The following is a 22,608-nucleotide window of genomic DNA, read 5'->3' as shown; positions in this document are numbered from 1 at the left end:
CCAAAGACATCAGTAGGCTAGATTGCTAGGCTTCCTCTTAGAAAGAGCTGTGGAAATGTACCATTAAGAAAATTTGCCATTAGGGAAATTACTTATGCTTGTATTTCTTTTCTTTTCTTTTTTTTTTTTAAATTCGCAGGTCCAAGATAGAAGAGGTATAGAAGAAATGATTGGTGTAGTTTAGTGAATTTTAAGGATCTTGATATGCTGAAGAATGTGCAAAGGAGGGTAATTCCTCATGCTAACCTGTTCAATTAATGTTCACACTATAATAAACTCTATTAGCAACCCCATCATGGCAAGAGAAAGGGGTTAGATCTCACAAAATTGTGTTACTATTTGTTGGTTTGGGGTTTTTTTTTTTTGTCACAAAAACATAGTATTTTATCATTATTGATCATTATTATGTTAATAATAATATATTGTTATTACTTACTACTGATAGAGACTGGATTTAATCCAAAGATATTCTTAAAGTGATATAGACAAGACATACTTAAGATCCCTCTTGGTTTCAGTAAATAAGGAGTTGGGATTTAACCATAAATTGCAAACATTTCTCTGTTTCTCCAGTTAAAGAAGTCCTATAACTCATGCTACTTTTTTCTAGTATAATTACTGATAAAATAAATGAATAAATAAAAGTTTTAGAAAGCAGTCTCCAGCATAGATACAGGGAGCTATAAGAAAGGGGACAATGTTGACTCTAACCCTGAATACAGTTACCTTCACTCTTAAGAAGCTAAGTAAAATTGATGCTTGGATGACTTTGTTAAGCAGCTCATTTATTAACTCACAGCTCTTGTCCTGCTTGGCATACATTTAACCAGACAAAGCACTGCCACAACAAATATCTCTCCTATTAGGACAGACCCTACTTGAAGAGCAATACTTGCTCCTTTATACCCAGGCCCTTCAGCGTCCGTGGGTCCTGAAAGACAAGGCAAACAGATTCAAGAATCAGATTTTAGGTCATGCCTACTTTAAAATTAAGGTCATCATTCTTCAAAGTTTCTATTACAAAGAATAGTAATTTTAATCATAGTTGGTTATAAGTTAAACTTTTTGGACAACTTGAATATAGTATAATATTAAAAGGCCTAATAATTGTCTGAATCAGTCCTTTCCCATCTAAAGGATGAGGCCAATTCTTAATCAGATAAGTACTTTTGAAAACAAATATACTTAATTGGTTTAGGAATTTGACACCAAGACAATATTTGAACCCAAAGTTTAATAACTCAAGTAAATAAAAATAAATTTCTCCACATGCCTTGTGTCATACCTCTAAATGAAGGGACCTGATCTGACACCAAAAAGACAGGTCCAGGAAGACTTGCTATTGTAGACTTTTCTTCAATGATGCCTTTGGAGAGAAAAAAAAAGATGTATATATACACATATACGTACACATTTATTTAGCATTACCATCTGGTCATCCAGATGAATGGTTAATACAGGGTTTACGAGAACAAGTGCTCTGGAATGTCTTGTTCTCTGTAGACCACTGTAAGCAGTCTTATTATAACGAGTGATCTCGTTTTTTTAAATGACTTCCACTATATTTCTTATTCTCAATTCTGGTGGAAATTATGTTTACAAAAGACAAGATCCACTGCTCAACAATGGCCTTTAAAGCAAATTTAGAACAGTGGTTCTACAATAAGATGAAATCTTTAATATTTAAAGAAAACAAACCAAAACAACTAATTTATGGCTGTAGGCAAGTAACTTACTCTCCAGGTTTTTAAGAGGCAAGGTTAAGGACCTCATAGAGTAAGGCTAGTAACTAAATATATATTTAAAGTAGGTAAGGTAAGTTATCGCTCTTCAAAGAGGTGCCACAACATGACTAATATGGAAATATTTTTTGCATGATTGCACTTGCATAACCTATATCAAATCGTTTACTGTCTCAGGAAGAGGGGGAAGGAAGGAGGGAGAGAATTTGGAACTTGATTTTAAAAAGTTAAAAATGGCTTTTACGCATAATTGGAAATAAAAAAAAAAGTTTTTTTTTTTTTTTTTTAAAGAGGTTTCAGATGTGATAGGTACTGCTTTCAGTGCCGGGGATACCAAGATGAGGAGGCCCTGCCCAGTAAGAAATGTAGTCTAGGGTATAGGACAGAGACTAACGATGACTGGAGACTGGAGAGCGATAAAGGAGAAATCTAAACAAAATGCTCTAGGAAAGTCTAAGGAATAGAAGAATAAGAACCCCACAATTCCTCTCCCTCAGCTGAATCAGGGAAGCCTTCATAGAGGATGGGGCACTCATGCCTTAAAGACAGCGATAGACTTTTTAAACAAAGATGTGAGAAAAATGACTATTTTCTTATTATGTTAATAACTAACAAGAATCTCTCTTTTTTTTTTTTTTTTTTTTTTTTGTTCAAAGCCTAGCCTCTCAAGGACATTTCTGACCTTGCTCCAAAATCCATCCCACTCAGACCGTCTTATCTAGGTGGAATTCTTACTGTAACCCCACCATTGTTGTACTCAGGTAGGACTAGGTGAAAATAGATTCTTTTGTGTGGAATGATCTGGGTGGACAAGAGTGTCTTTGTCCAAGAGTGACATGATCAAAGTCATGGATTCCCCCACTCCCCTCACCCCTGCTCTTTGTTAGGATAAGCCCACTTTTCATTGTGATGTTCATTCTCTCCTTAGTTGTTAACCAGAGTTAATTTCCATCCTAGGGACAGCCCCTTTTCCAAAGGTATTTCAACATTCAAGCAGCCTCCATGTGGGATCCACTAACTTCAATTTATTATCTGCTACCCTAATTAATAAATTGATTATTACCCAGAAACTGTCTCTTGGACTTTTCATTCGTCTACATTGGGCATAACTTATTACTAAGGTGCTGGTTGAAGATCAAGGAACAATGAAGTTCTCTTGCGTTCTAAGAAGGGCAAAGATTTTAAGACTTTAAGCCTGTTCCAAAACCCTTCAGTATTTACCTCTTTTCATCCTAGATGACCCAGGACAAGTCACAGAGCACAAAGGGGAATCTGGATAGAACTGGTCACAGAGTAAGACGCTGCAATGGAAATAGATCTAAAAGACATAAATGGGGGTGGGGAGAGGAAAGGAGCTTAGCTAATCTAAAGGCCCATCTCACCGGAGGATCGTGGCAACTTAGATCACTTACCAGGCTAGTGAGAGCTTGGCCACCAGATACAAAGGCAAAAGTTGTCACTTCGAACCTTTGGTAGTGATTGGGATAGTTCACTGAAGAGCCTACATGGTGGAATTTTGTGCGGTAGTTGTCCAGCGTATAATCACAGCTAGGAGGCAAACACAAGATGCCTGGTGCAACTTGAACCATATTAAAGTGTAATTGAGAAATATCAAGCAAAATAAATAAAAATAAAATTACATAGATGTTACATTTCAAAACTAAGTCAGTATGAGGCCTGGGGATCCTTATGCATGGATCAATGGTATCCATTTCTGTTTGAACTTGATGCCACTGAGTTTAGATGTATTACATCTCAAGGTTTGTTACAGAACTTCTAGCCACTCCAAGAGATATATCTCTGGTCCGTCGATAAGCTTTTATTAAGCATCTATGATGTGCCAAGGCACTAGTGGAAGCCCTATGCTCACAAACCCCAGCTTCCACTGTGGTTTGAGCATTTAAGAGGATATGCTAGCTCTGAGCATGCTCTTAGATTCAAGGGTAGAAAAAACGCTTGAAGTAAGAGTCATCCAATTATGCTTGGCCCTATCTCCATCCTGGCTTAGACCAGGGAACTTCAATAGCTGCTGTCCACTTCAGAAACCATGCCTTGGTGGAATTTTTATCCTGGGGCCCTGCCTTCATAAACCACTATGTCAGGAAAACTTTAGCACGGCTTTTCTTCATTCCCCCCCCCCCCCCCTTTCCCCACCTCCTCATCCATAGTGTCTTTATCAGACAACTGATATTTCCCTTCTCCTCTCCCCAATTCCCAGTTCTGGTGGTATGAACCATTATCAAATCAACTGTCATGATTCCTGGATGGATTATGTCAGTCTAGTCTCTCCCTATTTCTGTAACTTTCCAGAGGAAAGTTCCCTTTCCTTGCCATCATTCTCTTATATACATTGTCTTCCTCATTAGGATGCAGACTCCTTGAGATCAGAAACCAATTTTGTTTGTATCCTTAGTGCTCAAGACATAATAAAATCCTAGTAGATGCTGTTTTCAATCATTCAGTTTAAAGAGGCAGTCCAGTTTCACCTTTCCTATGAACCTGGGTGACATTGCATGGTTCCAAAGGTGTCTTGTTAATTTAGTCATCACAATTCTGCACCCAAGAACTAATTATCTTAAAGGTATTTTGTATAGACTTTACCCATCCACAATGACATTCCATCGGGGAAGAGATGTAGGGTCCGCTGATAATGTTGCCCAGCAGTCATCTAAGACGAGTTTGATGTTTGGGTCATTTCTATTTACAACTTGAACTTCCATGTAAATCGGTTGACGCAGGTATTTCACTATTGGATACTGATCATCCCTATAAGGCTGCAGATAGGACTTGTCTAGGAAAGAAGGGACAATACTTCTTGTAGGATTTTAGAATTTTAGTTTTAAGACCAGGGTAGAAATATGAGGAAACCAAATAGCATAGTACAATACCATATGAGATTCAGGAAGACCCAACCTCAAATTCTGACTCACATTAGTTGTGAGACCCTGGGTAAGTCACTTAGATTTAGTTTCCCCATCTACAAAATGGGATAATAATAGCGGGAAGGGAATACACTTTTATTAAGTGCTTACCATAGTATCAGGCACTGTGTTAAGTTCTTTATAAATGTTCAAGTTTGATCCTCAAAAGAAGCCTGGGAAGTAAGTGCTATCATGATCTTCATTTTTATATAGTTGAGGAAACTGAGGCAGGTAGGGGTTAAATGACTTGCCCAGGGTTCACACAGCTAGTAAATATGTGAGGCCCTATTTGCACCCAGGCCTAGCACTCCATTCACCAGCTGTGGATATGTGACACCAGCTGCTTCTATAATAGTACCCATAACATGTTTGTTGCCAGAGCCAAACAAATAACATGTAAATTGATTTACAAATATTGAAGCACTATAAAAATGTTAGGTTATTAAAGTGTACTAATATTGTTAATAATAATAATAATAGAAACCACTGACCATAACTACTCAAGCATAACCAGGATTGTGTAAAATTAAGTCTGCAAAAGGTGACTTTGCCAACAGGGACTGAAATTAACATAGGTTATAGTAAAGTGACCAACCAAAGGAAATTGAACTTGTCTTGGAGAGTTCAAGTGCCATGTAAAGCTTCTTGGAAGCTTTTGTATTACACTTACCTGGATAGATTTGAAGGATTAAGGAAAGTGGTCCTGGTTTCACTGAAGCAATTGGAGAAGGAGGACTGCTGATATTTGTTCTGACCATGAGGTCAGTGCTGGTATAGTAGCATCTCACTGTCAGACTAAGGGAGGGTGGGAGGGGAAGACATGAAGGTAAGTGCTTCTAGTTAAAATAATTTAGCTTGATACTAACCTAGAGTAAAACTAATAATACTGAACCAAGAGACTCTTACCTGAATTCACTGTCTCTAGTAATTTTGCTTGGGGGGAGATCTGTCCAAAGAGCATGGATTTCGTTTTCATAGATAGTTTGGTCTCCTTCAAACTTCAGGACAGTTTAAGGAAGAGTTTATTAGTAACTGGTTAACTTGAGGAGGGGCAGGTTTCAACCTCTTACTCTTTTCTTGTTACTGACCTTTGCTCTTGTTCCACACCCATTCAGGGGTATGTGAAATCGAACCATGTCCTGAGAGGGATTCTTAAAGGTCGGCTGGCAGGCTGTATCTCTTACTTGGAGCGTATCCAGGTTCAAGGCTGGCTTCGTTTGGTGACTGTAGACTTCAAAGTCCATAAAGCCATCAGGGGTACATGTGCTATCTGTAACTATAGTTTTACGGAGAGAAAGAATTTGTTTACTGAATAAGCTTTATAAGTTGATAATTTGTCAGCTACTTGGTTAAGAAAAAGGAGCACTGGATCTTGAGTTAGGAAAACCCAAGTTCAAATCTAGCCTCAGATACTTACTACTGTGTTACCACAGGCAAGTCACTTAATTTGTCAGTCTCAGTTTCCTCAACAGCAAAACAGAAATAATAACAGCACTTACCTCCCAGGTTTGTTGTGAGGATCAAATGACATAACTGTAAAGTACTCAGCACACTGCCTAACATGCTTAATTCTTCTACCTCTTCCTATTGGGGAGAGTCTTACCAGATCAAATGATGCGTTCAGACTCCTAGTAGTCTGACTACTTTGATAGAATTTTAACATCCTTCAATTCTGGGCAACTCACTTGAACTATATGTCCATAAAGGCTGGTATGGCCAGAACAGAGAGGAGGAAAAAACCCAAATAAAATGACAAAGCCAATCTTTGTATCCTTAGTATCCTTACCTACTGAAACAGGGGACTGGCAGAATTCAGGATAGGTGATCACAGATACCATCTCTCCATAATATTGAAAAGTCAGCTTTACTGAAGGTAAGTAAAACTGAATACCTGCACCATTCTCAGACACCTGAAAAGAAGGAACAATTTAAGGACTAATACCTAGTCATCAGGGCTAGTATGAGTTACCAGAGGTCAACACCAAAGGCAACAATCATGATGTTTATAGATTTGCTTTTGGTGGGTTTTTTTTTTTTTTTAAAGTCACCAGGTCATGGGACTCTAGATCATTTCATTAGATCTGGAGGCTTCTTGAGAGCAGGGATTATTTCCCTTAGTACAATGATGCCTCAGTATGATGAATGATGAAATACGAGACCAAGAGAAGCAGAGACCATACACAACAGCAGCAGAACAACCTCCTTTTCTTTCCTACCAAACCACCACACTCATCTGATGATGTAGAAATACAAGTATGGGATAGTAGAACAGTTATTAGACTTAGGAGCAAGAAGGCTCAACTAATCCCTGTCCCAAACATTCACTAGCTATGTGACCCTGGACATCTGACTTTACTTCTCTGGCTTCACTTTCCTCATCTAAGATGAAGGTTGAGCTGCATTGTCTCTAAGGATTGTCCTAGCTTGGACATTCTGAGAAGATGTAAAAGTGGGCAGTAGTTAAACTCAAAAACCAGTCACTCTCTTTCAAAAGAGAGGCCTCTCCTAGGTCATTACCCAGACAACAGGGTTGAAGAAATGACTAGAGGGTACTAGTGTAGTAAGGAGAAATGTCCACTGTCACAAACATATTACAAGTCCCTACATCCCTCAATAGTGTTCACTGAGAGTAGGAACACAGGATCCTATACTTAGAGCTACAGGTCATTGGGTCCAATTTCCTTCTTTTATAGGACACTGAATCCCAGAAAAGGTATGCTACTTGTCTAATGTTACCTAGTAAGTGGCAAAGGTGAGGCCATAAGGAGTTCTAGAACTCTTTGTACTATACCTCTGGGATAAGGACAGCTGTTGTTAGTAGTGAAATAAAACTTCAAGAAAAGACTTCTCTACTTTAATAGGGAATTTTAGATGGATTTCCATTAAGGTTAGAAAGTAGGTTTGCTACTTAGGGGGGAGGGAAAGGTATATGACCTTAGGTTAACAGGAAAATTCACTTAGAGTGAGCAAGTCATTCACTGTACTAGACAGCTGTTACTATGTTTGAATCTTTTATACCACAGGGAATTACGTGGACAACACAGTAACTTCCTGGGACATTAAGGTTGTAGGTGTCAAATCTCTTCATTTTAAATGAGGGAGGTCCCAATTCCTTCAAATCTGTAGTAAGGTAGCATATTTTATTTGTCTCTTCTTCCTTTCAGAGGAAGTACTATAAGCTAAAAGTTGTTCTGATTTAAAATAAACTTACTTTAATGTATTTTTATTTATTTCATAAAATATTTCCCAATTACATTTTAAAAAAATTTTTGACATTTGAAAAAAAAAAAAATTTGAGTTCCAAATTCTCTCCCTCCCTCCTACTTCTTGAAAAGGCAAGCAATACCTTAATTATACATGTGAAATCAGGCAAAACATGAGAAACTTACTTTAGATTTCAGAATTCTTTTGTTGAAATGTAGTCTTGAGCCATTTCTTGACTCTACAGCAATGCCACTGATCTTTGATGAATTCATGGGAACATTATGATTGTCTATATTTATGGCTGTCAGCACCCCTGGAAACTCAGGTATAATAAGAGTCATGTGTGTTGAATTACAAGTGGCTGGACCTGAAAGAGAGATCAGGATTACTTATGTTAATCTTAAACAAGTCTTCCATCTAAAAATGTTTTCTTAACTTCCAATGGCCTTACCTAATATGCAAACCATCCGGGATGAGAGGGTAAGCCTCTGTTCAGGAGGTCCATATGTAAGCTTGAGAGCCACAGTATACAGGTGATTGTTTTCTTGCTATTAAAAAGAAAAAGTTGAATATAAATTGACATTCTTTTACAGCATCAATAACCCAGTTAATCCATGTACAGAAGCACTAGAGTTCAGATTAGACAAAGCTTAACCATTTTGATATAATGGTTTTCTCTGTAGGTGAGAAACTAAGTACCTGGCACTTTATAAAATTAGAACACTTTTTGTATGAAGGAAATGTAATCTCATTCAGCATTTCAGAAATGCCAGTTGAATAAGCTTGAACACTTACTTGATCCCATAAATTTTCTGTTGCTAAAGAAACAGCACCAATAGTAGTGCTTAGCAGCTACAAAGGTATGGATTAGTGATTAGTGGGTAATTGGCCTTCACAAAATGTGCACAAGACTATATGCCTTGCTGCATATAGCTGCAAGCTATAATGATTAGTAACAGTGTTATATAATGAACAGAGGGCCAGCCATTGAGTCAGAGACCTGGGTTTAAGTCCCAACTTATACCGGTTATTCAGTAACAGACAAGTCACTTAGAACAGCAAATTTAAGAGTCAAAGATGAGTTGCTAATCTTCATCCATATTTGTGGAGGGAGTTTATATGCTTAGAGCTCTCCACACTAAACAGAATCACAGATTCAGACCAAAACAAAGAAACTAAATCACTTTCACAGGAAAAGGAATTCAAGTATTATCTTCTCTTATGACTAAGAGTCTTTTTATTTTTTTAAAGACACAGACACACAGACACAGGCACACAGGCACCTCATAGTGTGAGACTCCAGCAGCATCGAAGGACACTCGCAAGATGATTTTGCTGTTCTCAATGATGAAACTGTAGCCCCGCTGCATGGCTTCCTGCAGTGTAAGGGTTTGCATTTTGGGGCTATCACCCACAATGACACTCCAAGCTGTTTGAGGTTCTGTACCCTAAAAATCAAAAAGCCTTCTTAGATGTTTGTGTCTAAATTAAGTCCCATAAGGCAAGGTTAAGCCCCTTAGTTCAAATGATACTTCATCCTTAAAGCCCTTTAAAATAAGCTGCCCATAAGTAGAAAAATACAAGCTACCTTGAAGTCTTTAATTAAAAAAAAAACAAAAAAAACAAAACCCAAACAAAAACAAAAACAAAAAACCAAATAACCCATACCATAGTCTCATCATCAAAACTGGGTAGGATCTGTGAAAATGAAACCTGAAAAAAGGGAAAAAAAATCATTCTAGCTTCTAAAAAAATATATATATATATATTGTACATGATACTTACATAGTTCTTAAAGTTTACAGAGCACTATACATATATATATGTATATTTTTCCTTACATTAATTTTGAGTTTTCAACATTCAATTCCACCAGTTTTAAATTTTCTTCCAAGATGGCACGCAATCTGATATAGGCTCTAAATATATGTTCCTATTAAAACATTTTCACATTAATCGTTGTATATGCATTTTCATTTGATCCACAGAATTCTATAAGATAAGAACTGCAGTTATCATTGTCCAGATGAAGAAACCGAAGTTTAGAAAAGTGAAATGATTTGCCCAAACCATCCTGGCTGGTCAGTGTAAAAAGCAGGCTTTGAATTTGGTTATTCTTGACTTCAAGTCTAGTACATTTCCACTAAAACACAAAGTCCAAATCAGTCCACCTATGAGAAGATGAGGTCCTGACTCCCCAAAAAAAAAAAAAAAGATGGAAATATGATATGGAAAGGTGGAAAAAACATTAGGCTGAGAATGTGGAGACCCTAGGTCTTTGTTCTGGCTTAGTAGCAAGTTAATAGAACTGGGGTCAAAGAATTTCTATGCATTGGCTTCCTAAGTTACGTGCCTGGCACTTAACAAATATTTATTGATTTAGGTTAGACTAGGGAATTTAAAATCTTAGAGTTAAAAGGTACCTAGACTCTCATCTTAAGGTACCTAAAGCCTTCAAAGGGTTTGTAACCAGAATTTTCTTTTTTTTACTGAGCCAGTCTCTAACCTGAGAATGCTCAGAGCTGTACAAAGCAGGCCTAGAGATGGGAGTGCCAGTAATCAAGTAGTTTAATTAATCAATTTCAAGAGTGAGGAATGTTCTAGCTAAAGCAAAAGCATGGGTTATATATTTAAAATCACAAGTGGGGAGGGAGGATTACAAGCAGTCATTTAATGATTTCCCACAAGAAACCATTAATACAATAATTCTGGAGTCATGACTTTGGAGGTTGTGACCACCTCCCCTAAAAATAGAAACTAGAATTCTGTGATGGGAACAGGTTCTACCATCCAAAGACTGGCTTCACTTAAAGTCCAATGATCGTGAGCATTGTCAGAGCTTTGATTAATCAGTTTAAAATGCATTGTGAACTCTGACTTCCAAGGCAGAGAAGAAGCTCTTAAGAAAAGTAAATGAGTATTCATTACATATATCATATCGATTAATATGAAAATTATAAATTCCTTTCTCAGGTTCATCCATGCCTACAAAAGAAATGAACACAATTTTAGTTTTAAGTCTTGTAGTGGTGTTCAAGAAATGAGGATAAAAAAAGATACAGTGTAGAGCAGGGGTGAAGAACATGTTTCCTCAAGGCCACATGTGGCCCTCTAGGTCCTCAAGTGCGACCCTTTGACTGAATCCAAACTTCACAGAATAAAGCCCCTTAATAAAAGGATTTGTTCCGTAGAACTTGGACTCAGCCAAAAGGCCACACCCAAGGACCTAGAAGGCCATATGTAGCCTCAAGACTGAAGATTCCCGCCTCTGGGTAGAGAGTGTACCTACTTCCCCACTTCTGCATCTGCCCTACCCCCACCTTTACAGTTAAAAAAGGAGCAGCCTAGAGGAAGAAGCTATCCAAAATCATGGTTAATTGGAGTTAACACCAATTAGCCATCACCCACAGCAACAAAAGGTATTTGCATAAAGTTTTAAGGTTTACAAAACATTTAACAAATATTATCTCATTTGATCCTTACAAGAACCCTGGGAGACAGGTCCTATTATTATCTCCATTTTACAGATGAGGAAAATAGGCAAGTAAGTGTCACAACCCTCATGTTTATTAGGCTTCACTAAAATCTATTGGGTTTTCAAAAACATAGCACCTGGCCTCAACTGTAGACTCAGATGAGTGGTTACATTTTGGTGCCAAGCAAGCATTTCAAGTTCACATCTGTATATAATGTAGGGAGGGACAGTTCCTGCCTTCAAGGTAGCTTACTTACTTACTTAATAGGGGTAACAGGATTCTGAAACAAAACAAAAACCCAAGAGCTTGCTTAGATTTACCACATGTATAAAGAAAGCCAAAGTTGTGGGAGAGGCCCTCTGAAAGCAAGGAGCTAGAAAGATAGTGAGATTGGCATACTCACAGACATGAAATCCTTGGTACAGTTTGTGTGAGCTAACATTTGACCCAGAGCCTCATCAGCTTGAGTGGCAGGACAACTGAGACAGTAGGTTACAACCTGGTTGCTCATAGTCTCATTGGGCAGGAATCTGAGATTCACTTGATACACACCATGCTGGATACAGACAAAGCACAAAACACAGTTGACTCTACTGTAACAATGCTTGGATCAAACAGGTTTTGCAGTCTCAGAGGCCTGGGATAAACCCAACACTTTGCTCAAAGGAAGTTTATGTTTTGAACATCAAGAGGGAAGTCCTATGAACAATTAAACCCTTTCAGATAGTCTGACATGGTTGTACTTTTTGTAGAAGTGGGATTATATATTCTTAGTCTGAGTAACAAATTTGAGAATTATGTCTCACCCTCCAAGCCATGCCTGACACCTTTGACATCTGCTCCCACGTTTTAACCCTATTTCCTAGGGTTCTTTGTGATCTGAAAATTTCATTTTCTCTGGTAACCTTGAAGAGAGGCAACAAGGAATCTTCTTCTGTACTCACATGTGACCAGTATCATCAGGTAGTCTCATTTCCAACTCCCCCCCCCCCCCCCATTATTCTACTGATCAAGATGTGTACAATTCACTTTAGTCAAATTAGTGTTAGCGTCACCAAAGAAGCATGAGGCACATTGGAACAAATTGATGCCACTACCTATAGTTTAGTTTTAGAAACCAACATAGTTTAGCTCCCTAAACATCAGGGGGTTGAACTAAAATGTCTTCTAAGATCATTTCTAGTTCAATCTATGATCCCCATAGACTGGTATTAGCTCACTGACCAATACTGTCATTTATTAGCTGTATAACTTTCAGAAAGAACTTTTCTTTGGGTCTCAGTTTCTTTATCTGTATAAAATGAAATACCTTGTCTACTTAACAAGGTTGTTAATAGTCCAGATTATAGGATTTAGGTATCTAGTATAATCCCCTTACTTTGCAGACAAGGAACTCAAAAAAGGAATTGAATTGCCCACAATCTCAGTAAATGGAGGAATTAGAACCACTATGCCAAACCTACCACTAGCCAGTTTATCCTTGACGTGATATTCACAATTTTTTTTAAAAAGGCTTATAGCATGGATACCTTGGATATGTGGTTTCCAAGGCTTCATCAGGTTGTTAGTGATGATAATCACTAATAAATCACAGAGCTTTTGTTATTGACTGGCCAATATCGATGACCTAGTACTATTATAATGCCTATTAGGAGATAATAGCTTTTCTCTGCCACATGTAATGTTTATTCTGACATCTGTTTTCATGGTTCAGTAATTTCCCATTTGCCACAACCAAAATAGCCTCCCCACTCAGAAGTGGCTCAAATTATTTTCCCCAAAAACACTTACCACCATTTCAGCACAACTCTTATACATGATGTTCAAGGTGAGGTTTTCTGAGGTCATAACATGGGCACAATTCAAGATTTTATTGCCAAAGGAATCTAGAGGAACCAGAGAGGCAATCAGAAAAAGGTCCAGAGCACCACAGAAGTTTCAACAAAATTCCTAAATTTGATTAATATTTAATGTAGAATTTGCCCTACAAAGACTCCCAATCTAATCGTTTTTCTCAGTTGATTCATTCATGTGTAATTTTTTTTTTTTTTTAAGCATCAACTAACTTGAAGGCAAACACATGAAAGCTTATGGAGCAAATTATCTTTTCCAGGAAAGGCATGAAGGGATATCGCCACCCTAGGAACTGACTGTCTCCTATTCCCAATCTTCCTCAGCTTTATAAAGACTCTTGTACCCTTCGGATATTTCAGTGGTTACAAAGTACTGAGACATTTACAACCCAGTGAACTCATTCAAATCAGGGCTCCCCATTTTCTCATGTTTGTAACCTATGGTAAGGAATTGCATACAGTAGACATCAAAATAATATGTCAGTAAGGTGGGTCCAGTTAGCTAATCAAGACCTACCAACCACATATGCTTGCCAAGACTTGTTGCCAAGATCTTCAGGAAATCCAATCTTCATTTCGTCATCATAGCAAGTGACTGTGCCTAGAAACCAGAGTAGAGTGAATAACACACAACTGTTTCTTCCTTCTTCAGGTTGGGGGTGGAGAGACAGAGAATTTCTCTCTAGATATGGGAGGAAGGGTGAAGGGGGTTACCTTACCCACCCCTTGGTTTACTAGGAGCTTCTGTACTGATACTGAGAGGAGAAACAGCAGTCAATGTACCTGGGAAATTGTTGGTTGAGAAGTTACCAACCACTGCAGAAGTTACCAGAGCCATAAGGCAGAAGAGCCAGGGAAGCTGTGGGCCAGGGCTGTGGAGAAAAGAGAATATAACAAGGGCACCTCTGCCTCCACTTAGTGCAGGGATCCTTACCTCTTTATCTATCATGGACCCCTTTAGCACTGGGGTGAAGCCTGTGAACCCCTTCCCAGAATGATAATTTTAAATGCACAAAGTAAAAATACATTGGGGATTACCAAGGGAAATGAGGGCTGAGAAAAGCATTAAAGTGTTTGGGTTTGTTCCCCTTACTCCCATCTCCAAGTTCCCAAACTATAAAATTCATCCAAAGACCACAAGTTAAGAATCCATGCACCTAGTGCTACTCACCATGTCCCTTTAGGGACTCCAGTTAGCCTGACCCCAAAGACCCTTCTCCACATCGTTCACAGCAAACCAATCTCTGAGAGCTCAGCTCAGAAGCCTGAATTTATGTAGGGAAGGCTGTGCGTCTGCAAGGTTTCCTCCTGCTCCCCACCCTATCCCCCACAGGTGGTGCTTGGACTCATATCATGACTTCTGAGTCTCATTGGGAACACGTGGCTCAGGCAGAGAATTGGGGCAAGCCCAATGAGCACAAGCTGGGAGTGCATAGAATGAATCCCTCTTGAGAGAAGGGGATAATGTGGTCCAAGGCCCTCTCAGCAGTGGAAAGTAGGCCTAGTGCTTCTGTTCCAGGGAAGTAGGAATCTGCACAGTCCTGCAGCTCCTCTGAGGTGTTGCCCACCCCTTTCACCCCCAGCAAGTCTCTATTGATTGAGCACCTTGAGGTTACCCAAGAGGTGCCAGGTGAGTGACTTGGAATCCTTCTCAATGGTTGAGGAAAATGCCAGTATTTAGCACTTGGTAGCTATGATACTAACCACGGTTGAAAGGAAATGGTTTTAACAGAGCTAGGTGGCTAGTAGATAAAATCCTACTCCTTTGACCTCAGATACTTAACTAGTTGTATGACCTTCATTGTCACTTAAACAATGTCTTCCTCAATTTTCCTATTTGTAAATGAGCTAATAATAGCATGTATCTCTCAGGGTTGTGGCAAGAATCAAATGAGAGAATATTTAGAAATCCTTTTGTCAGCTTTAAAGGACTGCATAAACATAAGTTGTTGTTTTTTTTAAAGAAAGGAAGTGGACTGCTTAAGAAAAGAAACAAGAGAAAAACAAGTTGAAGGTGATGCCTCTTAACTCTCCTACCACTCAAGTAGGAACAGAGGATTTGGGATAGGGAAGAGACCTACAAGATCATTTACTCTTAATCTAACATTTAACAACTGAGGAAACTGAGCCTAGAGAGAATCAGCGACTGCTCCAAAGTCATACAGGTGAACCAAAATTCAAACTCAGGGCCTCTGATCCCAAGTTCAGTTTATCTAGATGCTGTGAACAACTATACTTCTTATTTTTCTTTTTTAAAATTTCTTGACTTTTGTGTAAATTTCATGGTCAGCAGCCAAGAAAATACAGCCAAAATCCCCTTTAGAGGTAAGTCAGGACTATTTGACTACTGTTCAGTCACTGTAGACTTTTCCTTGGATATGGCATCTAAGGGTTATTCCCCCCACCACCTCCCACCGCCACCCTGCACTTTTTTCTTTACAAGGATGATCTTTTATGTAGGCAGTAGCTAGTTTAGTTCATCAGAGGACCCTGCTTCAAAATCTCCCCAACAGGCCTGCTATGATACCTGACACTATCATTAGACAGTTCTTCCTTGGCATTAAAGTTTTTCAGTTCCAAGAATGTTCTGTTACCACTAAAATATCCTTGGAATATATAATATCTTAAGCATCTGAGTGTTTTGGAGTTAGAAGGGAGGATCTCTGGTCTAACCATCTCATTTTACAGATGAAAAAACTGAATCCTAAGGAGAGGGAGACAGTAAGAGGAACCAGAAACCAGACTGGCTGAATGATCTAGAACAATTGAATGTGTGTGCATTTACATACAAGCTATACTTCACATGCAAGGGGAAGCTTGCTCTAATGAAGCAAGAGGTGTCCCTCAGAGTTAGGAAGACGTGGCTTCTAATCTTGCCTTTGACAAGTACTAGTTCTGTCACCGTGGGCAGGCCACTTTGCCTCTCAGTGCCCCCAAACCAAGAGTGCAAGTTGCAAACCAGTTTGTGATCTGCATCAGTAAAGTGATTTTTTTCTCATTGAGAATTTTCCGTACCAACAAAATTACAGAGGGGGACTGTGCCAAAACTCCTAAATGCTTCACACACAGTCAGCAGTGTGTACTGTCTGAAAATGCAGGACACAATTTGGAGAATAATCTGCAGTATTCAATCGTTCTCCATCCCTTTCGTTAAGTCTAGACAATCAACAAAACAGCAACTCAAGCCCTGATTTGTAGCTTCTGCTGATTTCCAGGACATAAATGCTCACGCTGAAAATTTAACAATTGGTTCTAGTTTGCTGGCTCAAGCTGGTCTTGATCCAACCCACCCTTGTGTATAGTCCACTTTGCTTCTGAGTGCAAAGATTAATTAGAAATATTCCACAGTCAGCACTAGCAATAAAGAAACTTGGGTTCTGCCACTAACTTGCCAAAATTATGTCACCTTTCTGGGTCTGGTTTCCTCATCAGTAAGATGAGAGAATTGAAAGAGATGACCTCTAACCTTCTTGCTAGTTGAGACATTCTGTGGTTAATCAGAAAAATGGAAACTATAACTAGCCATAAATAAAATAGTGTAAAATAGCATGGACCAATAAGAAGAACTTTGGCAGCAGAGGACCTAGGTTTAAATTTAGCCTCAGTCACTGACTTGTGTGACCTTGGCCAAGTCATTTAATTCTCTGGGCCTCAGTATTTTAAAATCTGTCAAATGAGGAGACTGGACTAGATGGCCTTTTAGGTCCTTTCTGGCTCTTTATCTATGATCTTGTGGAACTGATATAACCCTCTTCCATTGTCTGTTGATATGAGATTCTCTTCTTATATACTGGTTGAGATGAATGCACTGACTTGTGTGAGAGGGAGGGTGGACTTGTCAAAAGCAGGGAGCACTCTAGCCTTTGTTAATCTCCTCAAACCTTGGGGGTCTCTTTTCCCCCAAGACAACGAGGTGATCAGAAGTTGGATGGAACCCTATGCTAATAATATTTAAGGGAGTAGATAGACATATTTCTAGCCTAGTACCCCATCTTTAAGTGGCCTCCAGTCATAACTTCCTGCTTCCCTTCCTGGCAAGAATTAAAGTCAGGGAAAAAGAGGTTCAAAGGCCTCCTTTTGAGTCACACAACTACACCCTTGTCACACATGTGGCCTCACTATACCTGGGGCCCTTCTGCTCTTGCTTATTCAGATGACCTTGAGGGAAAGATGATACATAATAGAACAAGCTGGGACACTTCCCATGGAGTTGGGCCTTTGTTAAGTAGATAAGTTTTGATCCCTTGATCCAAATGACAGACATTCTGTTGAAGATGATTCACCATAGGGCTAGAGTCAGGAAGAATCTTCAATGCCCAGTAGGTTATAAAAGAGTGGTTCTACTCTCTTGTTTCTTGATCAAATCACTTTGGGACTTTGTCAACTCTCAGACTTCTAGAGAGACTTTCCCTATCAGAAATTGAGGCTCTAAGCTCATGACAATGAGGACATATATTTGCTTGGATGGTTGCCCCGTCTGCCTCTATGTTTCCTCCTTGAGCACAGATCTGCAAGGAGCAGGCAGCAATACCTGGATGTTTTTAATACTGGTCATTGCTCCATGAGCCCCTAGGTTACCAGTTGGTTCTGACTGCCTGATGAAAGGTATTTCCTGAAACTTACAGCATTTCTTAGAGATGCTTCTAGATAGAATTATTCTGAACCTAGTAAAATTAAAGAACTATGCTTCGCTGCCCAACTTGGCCTTGTGAAGAACTCAGATGGTTCAGGCCTGAAATAAAAGTGAAGCAACTGTTCAACAGTCTCACAAATTGCCTTTATATTTGAGGGAAAGTTATAGAGGGAAAGTTATAATGAAGATGATGGACTATTGTTTGTATTTTAAATATTTGTTCATAGATAAATAGGGACAACTAGGTGGCACAGTGTATAGAGTGCTAGGCCTGGAGTCAGGAAAACTCATCTTCCTGAGTTTAAAACCCATTAGCTGTGTGACCCTAGGCAAGTCACTTAACCCTGTTTGCCTCAGTTCCTCATCTGTAAAATGAGCTGGAGAAGGAAATGGTAAACATTCTAGTATCTCTGCAAGAAAACCCCAAATGGAGTCATGAAGAGTCAGACATTACAGAATAACTAAAACAATACACAAATACGTAGAGCTCGTATTAAGTGCTTGATATGTACTGGACACTGTGCTAAATAGAAGTCTTTTGTGTTTTTAAACTTTTTTTAGGAGTAGTAGAGGAAATAAATAGCTGTTCTCTGATGCTTATTTTGTACATTGAATATCTTTTCTAGAAGAGGCCCTGTTAATTCCTTTTGGGAAAACTGGAGATATGAGCCATACCTAAGCTTTGTTTGGGGATTTTCCTTAGGATTTTACTCTGGGAGTGAATAGGAGTATAATGAGTGAGGGAAATGAGGAAAGCTTGTCTTCCTTTTTTTGGGTCAGGTCACCCCCAGGATGAAGTGAGGCTCTGTGTCATTCCAGAACAGGAATGCCTGGCTCATGGATCATGTATATACTCTGCAGTGACAACTAACATCTAATACCCAGTAAACCATGCTATTAGATAACTGTAAAACACTAACCCTGCAGTGCTGTGGTAGGCATAGCAACCACTAAGGCTCTAACATGTAGGCTGGGCTAGCTTTTCCCTAAAAAGTGGAGCAGTCATGTCAAACTCAAATAGAAATGGAGACTGCACACTCATATACAAAGATCCTTGTAGGCTTCATATTTTCTCAGAAAATCGTATATTAATCTTATTTAGATTTTATTGTCTTTTATTAATTTTGTTAAATATTTCCCAGTTACATTTTAATCTGGTTCCTGCAACACTTGGGAGTATGGTGAGCTGCATACTAGAGGGTACAAATGCAAGCAGGTAATGAAGCCCCTGCCCTCAATGAGCTTATATTCTAACGAGGGAAGATAACATAAAAATGGAAAATAGAAAACAGCCAGGGGGATAGCACACATACACTCAGTAGATGGTAGAAGCAGAGGAGTCATGGCATGGAGATGACTGGAAAGTGAGGTAGAGACCTAGACCCCAGCAAGATTAGGAAAAAGTTCACCTGTCAGAACTGGGGAGAATTCTAGAGGCAGAGTACAAAGTTCTGGTGGGAAAGAGGTAGAAAAAATTGATGGTTGGAATGCAGAAGGCATGGCATGGATGTGGCATAGAAAAGTAAACAAGTAACTTGGCCAGGTAACTAATGTAGACCCAGGTCTGGAACTCTATATTCTGTTGAATATGAGAGACTTTGGAGAGGAGAAAAGGTGAGTCTATTCCAGTAGAGGCATAGAGTATATGACCAAAAATTAGGTTGTAGTTGAGAATGGGTAAAAAATCTCTGTTTCAAAGAAAAGTTCAATAGGATGCATGAAAAACAAAGGCAAGAGCAATTCTACACAGCTCAAGATGTATATGTGTGTTGTACCTTCACAGATTGCATGTCAGGGAAGTTGTAAAGGAGATTTCAGCACTGGCCATGCAGAATGACTCAAAAGTCCTTTCCACTTCTAAAGTTCTAGAATTCTAAGTCTGAAAGGCAAGGAGGAAGGAACAGTTTATGGTAATGGAGCTAGATGGAGAAGAAAGTTTTTTTTAAAAATTCCCTTTTCCATTATGAATTTGACAGGCATCAGTATACATAATCATCTTAATAAACAAAGAAGAGAAAAAGAAGACTGCATATGAAAGGGTGAACTTCTGTTATCAGAGGAGCATTAAAAACTCTTCCCTACACCTTCATTTATAGAGGGCTCATGACTTTCCTGGTAACTTGATTTTCCATTGGCTGCTTTGCTTAGCTTAGACAAGGCTGAACACATGCCCCAAGACAATTACCCCCTTCCCTCCCCCAATCAACTTTCTTTTGTGTGTTCTCAGAGAGTGTCTCTCTCTCTCTTTTTTTTTTATTTGTATCCTCGGGGCTTAAACACAGTGCTTGGCATATAGTAGGTGCTTAAAAATGTTTATTGAATTGAATGATCAGTTGTGGTTTTTAAAATATATTAAATTTGACATGATAGTAACAAAACTGCCATGTCTATTTTGTGAACTTCCTTTTGCTCTCTTCTGTATATTTTAAAAATGTTTCATTGACACCCTTTTCTTTTTTTTTCTACATCGTTATCATTACCCACCAACATTTTCCCCACCCCCTACTTTACTTTCACCCAAATAGAAGCTTTCCCTTGTAACAAACAAGTATGATGGAGCAAAGCAAATTCACCCACCGACCATATCTAAACCCTTCTTTATTCTGTACTTCTAGTCTATCACCTTCTTGGGAAATGTGATTCATGATCAGTTTTCTGAAGACAAATAGTTCATTGACTGGATTAGAGTTCTGAAGTCTTTCAAAGTTTTTCTGAATTCAACCCTGTTATCATTTCTTATAGCGCAATAATATTCCATTCCACTCATACACCATAATTTGTTCAGCCATTCCACAATTGATGAGTGCTACTCCTTTAGTTTCCAGTTCTTTGCTACAACAAAAAAAATTGCTATAAGTATTTTCATACATATGAGTCCTTTCCCTCTGTCTCTGATTTCCTTAGGGGGTAAATGTCTCTTAGTGGTATGGTTGGTCAAAAGCTAGTGACTTTGGGCCTATAGTTCAAAATTGGTCAGCCCAATTCACAGTTCCATCAACAGTGCATTAAAGTGTCCGTCTTTCATAAACCTAGAGAAGAAAATTTAGAAGAAACTATTTCTTTCATACTTTGCTTTAGGTAGAGGGATATACAGTGTGCTTTCCACTCTACCATAAGTTGTCTGACTGGGCAGCTTCTAGCCATCAAAATTTACCTTCCTTTGGAGAGGAGAGGGAAGGGACAGGATGAGCTGAGTTACCCTACTGGCTAGGTCCCCATTCAGGCAGCTCGGACTACTCACAGGGTTGTTTGTCCTTAGTGTTCGAGGAGGATCATGACATCAGGGAAATGATGACATGACTTTCAGTTAGTTTTGATTTGAGTGAGTACATTGATAATGCATTTTTGCTTACTGTTAATATAATTTTGCTTTTTAATGGGAAGATCTTCCTTACCCATTAATGGACCTGGGAAGATTTGTAGGAAGGCTCATACCTTTTGTTAATTTTCTAATGAGGTATTGACTCTGAAGGGTTGTGATGCCCTCTGGCTCTAAAAAATGTATAAATACTCTGAGGGTGAAGTTTTACTTTGGGGCTTACTGACTGGAAGTATTTGTTTGGCTTGATGAGATTCTGAGAAGGCACTAAGCAGCCCCTCTAGCTTTGAAAACCCAGATGTTGGTGCTTCCCTTTCTGGAAAATATATCTGAGACTGTGACAGCCCTCCCCCCACAAAGAAGGGGTGCTTGTTGCTACAGTGAGAGAGGGCTGTGCAAGGTCACCAGCCTCACTTTCTCCTCTAGAGCCATCTGGATCAAGTGGCCAGATATTCATCAGGATGACTAGAGATGGCCCAGGATGCAATGGGAGACCCCGACCCTTTTTAGGCTAAGGCCTTGTACACAGAAAGGCATGAGGGACCGAAGAGAAGACAACATATGAGACTGTGGAGGTATGGATGGTAAATGAAACCATGTGAGTTGATGATTCACTAGTAGAATTTTTTCAGAGAAAAGCCAAGGAACCTAATCAAGTCATTAGCATCCTTTTCTATTGATAATCACTTGCATATTATTTTAAGTTTGATTTATAATTCAGTCTGCCATAGTGAAAGAAAATGGCAGCCAATAAAAGCTTTAAAGAGGTCATCTATTCTGTAATTTTACATGGATTTTGATGACCTTTGTTATCTGAAAAGGGGTAACAAGTATATGATTATCCTGATTGAGACTTTCAGGTCAGAATAATTTATTGGTATGAAATCTGAAAAATGGAGAAGAAAGAGAGAACTTTCCCTAGATCACAAAAGCCAATTAATTGCAAATGTAGAATTAAAATTCATAGCACTTACTGCGAATGTCTCTTCTCCCCCCGCCCCTCTCCATTTTTCTTCGTTATAAAGCACATCTAAATCATGAGAGGGTTGGTTTCTTTCTCTCTTTTCTTTTCTTTTTTGGCTGGACTTAAAAAACAAAAAACAAAAAGCCCTCTTTATTGTTTCTGGTCCTAATTAGACTGTAATACCGTCTGGGATTTAGCATTTTTAAAATATGCAGTTGAGAGATGCCAAATAATACCTCATGCAAACCAGATGGTACAATAGCAACTTTGTCTTTTATTCTGGCAGGAAAATAGGACTGTGAATAGTTTGAAACTTATGTGAACAAATTAAGTCCCACCAGCCCTTCAGAAGCGTTAAAATTCCATGAGTCAATCTACCCACCTAGTTTTTCTCTTACATTTTAATATGAAAGAGAAAAAAGAATGGGTAGGCAATGGTAATGATGTGAGGAAAAAGTGTCTTTTTACATCCTTTTAATAGGAAAACAAGGCAATT

General features: G+C 38.8%; 1 protein-coding gene across 2 annotated transcripts; it reads right to left on the bottom strand.

Annotated features, from left to right (window-relative positions):
• Window positions 1-764: 764 nt before the first annotated feature.
• On the bottom strand, window positions 765-14,565 carry ZP2 (zona pellucida glycoprotein 2). Of its 2 annotated transcripts, XM_072597918.1 has the most exons (18): window positions 14,368-14,565; window positions 13,980-14,068; window positions 13,714-13,797; window positions 13,135-13,229; window positions 11,747-11,899; window positions 9,536-9,580; window positions 9,151-9,315; window positions 8,319-8,415; window positions 8,053-8,234; window positions 6,450-6,573; window positions 5,752-5,939; window positions 5,570-5,661; window positions 5,334-5,458; window positions 4,344-4,533; window positions 3,155-3,290; window positions 2,964-3,060; window positions 1,286-1,366; window positions 765-931 (listed from the first exon to the last, which is right to left on the bottom strand). In XM_072597918.1, exons 1-18 carry the CDS (start codon window positions 14,418-14,420, stop codon window positions 789-791), a joined length of 2,139 nt encoding a protein of 712 aa, XP_072454019.1. In that variant the 5' UTR covers window positions 14,421-14,565; the 3' UTR covers window positions 765-788. The 2 variants fall into 2 exon arrangements, with proteins under 2 accessions (XP_072454019.1, XP_072454020.1); XM_072597919.1 differs by lacking the exon at window positions 13,980-14,068 and having other exon boundaries at window positions 14,368-14,528.
• Between the last annotated feature and the right edge of the window lie 8,043 nt (window positions 14,566-22,608).

Source organism: Notamacropus eugenii, chromosome 3 (assembly GCF_028372415.1).
Source record: "Notamacropus eugenii isolate mMacEug1 chromosome 3, mMacEug1.pri_v2, whole genome shotgun sequence".
Classification (NCBI taxonomy): domain Eukaryota; kingdom Metazoa; phylum Chordata; class Mammalia; order Diprotodontia; family Macropodidae; genus Notamacropus; species Notamacropus eugenii.
The sequence above is the reverse complement of the archived record's forward strand: the minus strand, read 5'-3'. Positions and strand labels throughout refer to the sequence as shown.

Excerpts from the sequence above, each read along its gene's own strand:
- ZP2 (XM_072597918.1), bottom strand. The coding sequence starts at position 14,420 with ATGTGGAGAAGGGTCTTTGGGGTCAGGCTAACTGGAGTCCCTAAAGGG. Across the intron at positions 9,316-9,535 it reads GTTTTGATGATGAGACTATG|GGTACAGAACCTCAAACAGC; the intron begins GTATGGGTTATT and ends TTTGATTTTTAG. Across the intron at positions 5,459-5,569 it reads ACTAGAGACAGTGAATTCAG|TCTGACAGTGAGATGCTACT; the intron begins GTAAGAGTCTCT and ends ACCCTCCCTTAG.